Here is a 7,715-nt window from a genome sequence, read left to right on the forward strand (position 1 = left end):
GGCTGCAGGCTTGGGAGAGGAACCATCCTTTCCTCTCACCCCTGACTCTCCAGGCCCACAGGCTACATCTCTGATTAAGCAACTGCAAAGTTGGTTTGGCTTTATTTTGCTTTGTTTGAAATAAGTTTGAAATGAAAAGAGGTTTGCTCTTTGGAAGGAAAGCCAATTCTTTGCAACCCCATGAACTGTAGCCCGCCAGGCTACATGGGATTTTTCAGGGAAGAATACTGGGGTGTGTTACTGTTTTCTTCTGCAGGGAATCTTCCCCACCCAGGGATGGAACCCGGGTCTCTTATATCTTCTGCTTTGGCAGCCAGATTCTTTAACACTAGTGCCACCTGGGAATCCCTGACAAACCTAGACAGTGTATTAAAAAGCAGAGACGTCACTTTGCTGACAAAGTGACGGGTTCATATAGTCAAAACTATGGTTTTCCTGGTAGTCATGTATGGATGTGAGAGTTGGACCATAAAGAAAGCTGAGTGCCGAAGAATTGATGCTTTCCAATTATAGTGTTGAAGAAGACTCTTGAGAGTTCTTTGGACTGCAAGGAGATCAAACCAGTCAATCCTAAAGGAAATCAACCCTGAATATTTATGAGAAGCACTGATGCAGAAGCTGAAGCTCCAATACTTTGGCCACCTGAAGAGCCGACTCACTGGAAAAGACCCTGATGCTGGGAAAGACTGAAGGCAGGAGGAGAAGAGGGTGACAGAGGATGAGGTGGTTAGACGGCATCATCGACTCAAAGGACATGAGTTTGCACAAACTCTGGGAGATAGTGAAGGACAGGGAGGCCTGAAGTGCTGCAGTCCATGGGGTTGCAAAGAGTCAGACACGACAGAGCCACTGAGCACGCGCACATCACATATTTATTGACTTCTTTGGCTGTTCCAGGTCTTAGTTGTGGCACGTGGGATCTTTAGTTGCTGCATGTGAACTCTCAGCTGCGGCACGGGGGGCTCTAGTTCTCTGACCAGGTATTGAACTTGGGCCCCCTGCATTGGGAACACAGAGTCTTAGCCACTGGACCATCAGGGAGGTCCCTGTATCTGTGCTTCATGCAAAAAAAGCTTAAAAAAAAAAGTATAAAGTCTTTTTTATTTCTCAAGAACCAGTATTTGCTCCCTTGGGTGTGCCACTGAGCACAACTGTTCCAGGAGAAGCTTGTCACCATCATCCCCTCTGTTAATCCTTGCAACAAACTCCTGACGTGGGTACTATACTTGTCCTCTTTTATACTGTAAAGTCTGAGGCTCTGGGGGGTAAATGACTTATTACAACCCACTGTCTCACAGCTAGGGTGGTACAGGGATTCACGCCGCAGTCCACATAACCATTGGGAAATCCCGCCAGGGTCCAGCCTTGTATCTGGAAGGGAAACAATACCCTCTTGACCTACAGAAGGATTGAATTCCACGTGTGATGTCGGCCAAGTGGGCGAGCAGGACAAGCAGGTCTGGTAGGTGCGGCATCTTGTTCCTCTCTCCCTAGAGAAATGATCCCAACGCCTTCCCCAATCAGGGTTTCATCTTCCAGGACAAGGTGTTTGCTCCTGGTTTGTCACAGCTGGGGCCCCTGGTCCTTAACCTCTTAGATCATAAGAACAAGAGGGGGCCTCTCAGGTGTAAAGTCCCCCTCCCTTAGTTTACAGGTCAGGAAAGCCAGCTGACAGAGAGGGATGTGCTCAACATTAAGCCCCTGAGGCCGGGGTCTCTGGATCCCAGCCCGGTCCCACCAGAGAGGGGGCCTGGAGGGGCGGAGTCCGTGTTCCGGTCTCATGACCCCAGCAAGACAACTGAAGGCAGGGCCTCCCTGGAAACTGGGGTGTTGAGGCTGCCCACAGGTGACTGTCTGTCCACCCTTCCATCTATACATATTTACTCCTCCTTCCTCACCCTCTTCTGCTTGGGTTTTAAGCCCTGCCTCTGCCACACACTCACTAAGGATGTGACTTTCAGGAGTCACAGGGCTATTGTGAGAAGCAAATGACCTACGTGCCACGTCCTGAGCTGGGTTCTAGGGCCCCTGGTGCTGCTCTGTCTGGGTTCTCATTAATGGAGGAGGTGCTGTGTTGATTTTTTGTCTAACATGTGAGTGGGTGGGTGGGGGGAACCCTCTAGAGCAGGTGGTCGCTGTGCAGATTCTGGGGCAGCTCCCAAGGTGAGGGCAGTGGGGTGACTTCAAGGGGACCCCTTTTAAAGTAAAAACGCTGTTACAGAAACCCACACAAAATTCTTTAGTGTGGTTACCTTGGGAGCTGAGACAGGAGGGTTAGTGAAACTTTCCCTTACTACAGTGGATACTTAAAATCATTATGGTTTTTACTTCCTTCCTTGTCCTTTTTTCTCTATATATATATTTATTTTTCTTATTTTTTTTTTCTTTTTTGGCTATGCTATGTTGCTTTTGGAATCTTAGTTCCCCCACTCAGCTCTCAGCAGTGAAAGGGCAAAGTCCCAACCATTGGACCTCCAGGGAATTTCCTTTTTCTATTTTAAACATTTTATTCAAGTACAACATGTGCTGAGCTGCCATTTCAGTCCTGTCTAACTCTTTGCGACCCTATGGACTGTGGCCCACCAGGCTCCTCTCTGTCCATGGGATTCTCCAGGCAAGCATCCTGGAGTGGGTTGCCTTGCCCTCGTCCATGGGATCTTCCTGACCCAGGGATAGAATCTGCATCTCTAAAGTCCCCTGCATTGGCAGGCAGGCTCTTTACCACTAGCGCTACCTCAAGTACAACATACATCCTGAAAAATGAGTAAGTTCGCTGCTTGATGAATTTTCCCAAACGGACCACACCCACCTCACGAGCACTCAGATCGAGAAACAGCCCACCACCCGCCTCCCCACCAGCTCACAACTGCCCCCACCCCAACTCACTCCCTAATCCTCCAAAGCAGATCACCCCCTGACTTCGTACAATAGTCATTTTGATTTTTATATGCTAGAACCAGCAGGTATGTATTTTGGCATCTCGCCCCTTTTCTCAACATTATACAAGGTTCAAACGAACTGTTATTTCACTATATTTGTGAATTATCTTAGAAATATGAAGGGAAAAAAATGTTCCTAGCTCCCTACATAATAACAACTTTACCCTAATACCTCCAAAGCTCGGCTCCCAGGGGCTCCTCGGAGGTTCCGTGGACCGCAGCTTAGGGAACCAGGTTCCCGCCCCTCTTGTCTCCGCCCACCTCGGAGGCCCGGTCTGCGGCTGCGCACTGCGCGCCCGGCCTGCGGGAGCGCTGTCACGTGACGGACGCCGACCCGCCAAGATGGCGGCCTCTATCGTGGCCCTGCTGGCGCTGTCCCTATTCCTGCCGCCGCTGCTGCTGGTGGCGTGGAAGCACTGGCGGTGGGGGCGCGCGGCCCGCCACGTTATTGTCGTGGTGCTGGGCGACGTGGGCCGCAGCCCCCGCATGCAGTACCACGCGTTGTCACTGGCCAAGAGCGGCTTCTCCGTGACCCTCCTGGGGTTCTGCAGTGAGTGTCCGGGGCTCCGGGAGGGAGGCTGCTCTGTCAGCCTTTGACCCTCGGCTTTGACCACCCCGGTGGGGGAGAGGGTGGCCGCGCCGAGGGCGCCCGCTTTCTCTCTCTCCTCCCTCAGGCAGCCCTCTGAGACTGTTCTGGCCTGGACAGATGTTGCCAGGTTTCTGCACCCCCGCCTCCGCCCCAGCCTGGATGTTCTAGAGACCTAGGAACACATCAGCATTAACCTAGCGCCTGCCATATGCCAGGACTGTGCTAAGCTAAATGAACTCAGTGCATAGTCTTATTCTTCCTAGTAAGTGGAAAGATGGGACTGGAACCCAGATGGGTGTGACCCCCAGGGCCAGTGCTGGTAAGCACATCTCTGAGGCTGTGTCTGAGCCGACGGGCAACTTGTCTCCATTCCTCACCCTCAGTGCAGAGTTCTGCAGGCAGGAGATGTTTCATTTTCTCAGCATGCCCAGTTTTTCCCCTTAGTGTTAGGGGGCAGCGGTGTTTGCTCCTCCATCTTACCCCACGTTGACATTTTCAGGAGGTAGCTCTAAACATACCCCATATCAGGGGAAAGCCGGAATAGCACTGGTTGCCTCAGGTCCTTGTTTAGAGTCTGCTACCCCAGGGTCAGGGGTGGGAGTGGGACTTCCTAGAGGTCTCCCTGGGATGTGATAATTCCATCATCCAGGAAACCTAGGTCAGCTTTAGTGCCTGCTGTGTACCTGGCATTGTGTTAAGTGAAAGTGGATAAGATTCTGGCCCTCCTTCTGTGGTTGGTCTAGAGAAGTCTGGACAAGAACTGGCCTCATTCTCTGTTTTGGCTACTGAGGAACAGAGAGGTTTGGGAAAGTCTTACTTTCCAAAATGGCTCTTCCTTATTCAGTCTGGGGAGGGGGTGAGGGGTGGGGCAGGGATCATCAGACTTTAAATTAGGTTGTCTTGTCCAGCACATTAAAGAGGACATTCTTTTCAGACTCCAAACCCCACGATGAGCTCTTGCAGAGCGACAAAATTCAGATTGTGGGTCTGACAGACCTTCAGAGACTTGCAGGTAGGAAGCACTCAACTCTAGATTCTGTGTGTGTGTGTGTTTGGGTGTTTGGGGGGGCATCTGCAAATTACCAAGAATTCCTTTACTAGCGGGGCTTCCCAGGTGGCTCACTGGTAGAGAATCTGCCAAGGCAGGAGATGCCTGTTCAGTCCCTGGTTGGGGAGGATCCCACAGAGAAGGAAATGGCAACCCACCCCAGTATTCTTGCCTGGGAAATCCCATGGGCAGAGGAGCCTGGTGGGCCACAGTCCATGGGATCACAAAGAGTCAGACACAACTTAGTGACTAAACACCAACAGCCTTCACTAGTGACAGCTGTTTTCTGTCTTGCAGTTGGGCCCCATGTCCTCCAGTACGGGGTCAAAGTTGTATTCCAGGCAGTACACTTGCTGTGGAAGTTGATGTGCACGGAGCCAGCAGCCTACATCTTTCTCCAGGTATGTGTCAGCCCCGCCTCCCACTGTGAGAACCACTGTTAATAATTTTCTTTACATTCTAGTCTTAAAAATGTACAAACTGGTAGATGAATTGCATATTCATGTGTGTGTATATAAACTTCTAAACACTTGACTAGGAGCCTGTGGTCTGTGTCCATCCTCTTTATGATACCCATCCTTTCTGTTTTTCAGTGTCATTGCAGATAGTTACTTACCACATATCTGAATGTTTTACATGCATTATCTCATTTAATTCCTCACAACAATCCTAAGAAATAGGTTCTTGTGTTATGTACACTTAGAGATGAGAAAACCTGAACCTAGGGAGGTTCTGTTGTCACACAGCTGGGAAGTGCTGGAGTCAGGATTTGAACTAGGTCTTCATTCTAGTTCTGAAGTTATGGTTTTAGCTTCTTATTGTCACTGCTTTTTAACAGAAAAGTTCCTTCTTTTAATTGACTGTATCGTATCCCAGTATGATATATACCCTGATGTATTTATTTAGTATCATCTTAATAAACACTCAGATTGTTCCTGTTTTTTTTTTTTTTTAAACATATCTGGCAAAGTGGCAAAGAGCATCAGTGAACATATGTCTTTTGCATGGGTCCACTTTCTCTTTTCGGAGAAGGCGATGGCACCCACTCCAGTACTCTCGCCTGGCAAATCCCATGGACGGAGGAGCCTGGTGGGCTGCAGTCCATGGGGTCGCTAAGAGTCGGAGATGACTGAGCGACTTCACTTTCCCTTTTCACTTTCATGCATTGGAGAAGGAAATGGCAACCCACTCCAGTGTTCCTGCCTGGAAAATCCCATGGATGGAGGAACCTGGTAGGCTGCAGTCTGTGGGGTCGCTAAGAGTCAGACACGACTGAGCGAGTTCACTTTCACTTTTCACTTTCATGCATTGCAGAGGGAAATGGCAACCCACTCCAGTGTTCTTGCCTGGAGAATCCCAGGGACGGGGGAGCCTGGTGGGCTGCCGTCTATGGGGTCGCACAGAGTCAGACACGACTGAAGTGACTTAGCAGCAGCAGCAGTTTCTCTTTTAGGATAAATTCCCAGTAAGGGAAGTGTTTGGTCAGAGTCCATATACTGTAAAATGTGGTTACTGGATAGTACTAGAGAAGGTTGGGTCATTTTATCCCCCTACCCAACAGAGAGGCCTTTCCCCCCTCATCCTCACCACCAGGCATCATAAGTGTTTTGAGTTTCCATTCTGACAGGTGAAAAATGGTACCTCCTTGTTCCATTTTTTGTCTCCTTGAGTATCAGTGCTCTTGGACTTTTTACGTTGATCAATTTTCTTTTCTTTCTTTCTTTTTAATTATTTATTTGGCTGTGCTGAGCCTTATTTGTGGCGTGTAGGATCTAGTTCCAGGACCAGGGATCAAACCAAGGCTACCTGCATTGGAATGTAGAGTCTTGGCCACTGGACCGTCATGGACATCTGATCAGCTTTCTTTTTTATGACTTTTTATACTTTTTGGTGAAGAAGAGGGGTCTTCTGCTTATCTGTTTTCAAGAGCTCTGTAAACAGAATTGACTCTTTGCCATGTACGTTATTCTCGCTTGGTTTATTCTCAACCATGGTCTGGTTTCCTCCTCTTCATTCAAGTCTCTCTTTCCTAGAACCCTCCAGGCCTGCCCGCCATTGTGGTCTGCTGGTTCGCGGGCTGCCTCCGTGGGAGCAAGCTTGTCGTCGACTGGCACAACTACGGCTACTCCATTATGGGTCTGGTGCACGGCCCCAGCCACCCCCTCGTTCTGCTGGCCAAGTGGTGAGGGTCTGGAAGGAGGGTGCAGACACTGACTCCAAACTGCAGTGGGAAGAAGGGCCAGTGCAGAGACCTGGGGAAGCTGGTCCCCTGTGTGCCCTGTAGGGGCGAGGGCAAGGCTGGGTGTTGGCATGATGCTCGTGACCAGTGATAAAAACAGGCCTGAGCAAAGAAGGGCATTTGTTGGCCCATGAAACTGAGAAATCTTGAGAAAGGGCCAACTTTGAGCTCAGAAAGGGTGTCATTAGGACCTTTCTCTTCCCACACTTCCCTCTGGAGGTGCTTCTCAGGTCCTGGGAGCCCCTTGCTCTCATCTGCATCCCATCCGGCTCTGTGGAGAGAGCAAGCCTGACTCCTGCTCACCTGGTGTCCTCTGACCCCCACTGAGCCTGGGGCGCTTCAATACCCTGTTGTCTCAGGCTTGGGACGAGTGCTCAGCTAGAGAGCTGGGGTCCCTGGTGCACGCAGACCAGATCCCCAGATGCAAAGTGGGGGCCGCTGTCTGTGAGCTGTGAGCTGGGGGGAGGGAAGAAGGGCCTCGGGAGCAGGCTCTGCTTGCAGGAGGAAGCAATGCCATGTTCCTTTCTTTAACAAATCCACACTTTTATTTATTTACTTTTCAATAAGTTTAAATCCTCCAAGGGTACAGTGTCACATGGATTCTGTGTCCAGTGTTCTTAGCAGGAAGGTTGCTTCAGAATTTGGCAGAAACCATGCCACTCATGTTTCCATGAGCGTGAGTTGTCTTTCCCCAGATTACTCTGGTTTGTGAGGTGACGCCAGGAGTCACTTGTTCTTTGCTTTGTACACACAAGTACATCTCTTACCTGGATAGAGTTCAGCTTCATCTCGAGGACATACACCCTCAGTTTTCGGGAGAGCTGTGTGCTCCCTCTGGATCTGTAGACCCCACTTACGGCCAGCACAAATGGCCTTGGACCACCACCGCCTGCCAGACAT

The 7,715-nt window shown here is 50.1% G+C and overlaps 1 protein-coding gene and 1 pseudogene across 1 annotated transcript in view; one reads left to right on the forward strand and one right to left on the reverse strand.

The window, feature by feature from the left end:
- The first annotated feature begins 3,264 nt into the window (after window positions 1-3,264).
- The window catches only part of ALG1 (ALG1, chitobiosyldiphosphodolichol beta-mannosyltransferase), a 14,220-nt gene continuing 9,769 nt past the window's right edge, over window positions 3,265-7,715 (forward strand). The window contains exons 1-4 of the mRNA XM_010840439.1: window positions 3,265-3,489; window positions 4,463-4,540; window positions 4,874-4,977; window positions 6,610-6,758. Coding sequence (XP_010838741.1) covers window positions 3,282-3,489; window positions 4,463-4,540; window positions 4,874-4,977; window positions 6,610-6,758 — 539 coding nt within the window. The 5' untranslated portion in view covers window positions 3,265-3,281. The remainder of the gene's footprint in view (window positions 3,490-4,462; window positions 4,541-4,873; window positions 4,978-6,609; window positions 6,759-7,715) is intronic.
- LOC104988938 lies at window positions 7,025-7,715 on the reverse strand (annotated as a pseudogene).

This window comes from Bison bison, unplaced genomic scaffold (genome assembly GCF_000754665.1).
Source record: "Bison bison bison isolate TAMUID 2011002044 unplaced genomic scaffold, Bison_UMD1.0 scf7180017864144, whole genome shotgun sequence".
Lineage (NCBI taxonomy): Eukaryota > Metazoa > Chordata > Mammalia > Artiodactyla > Bovidae > Bison > Bison bison.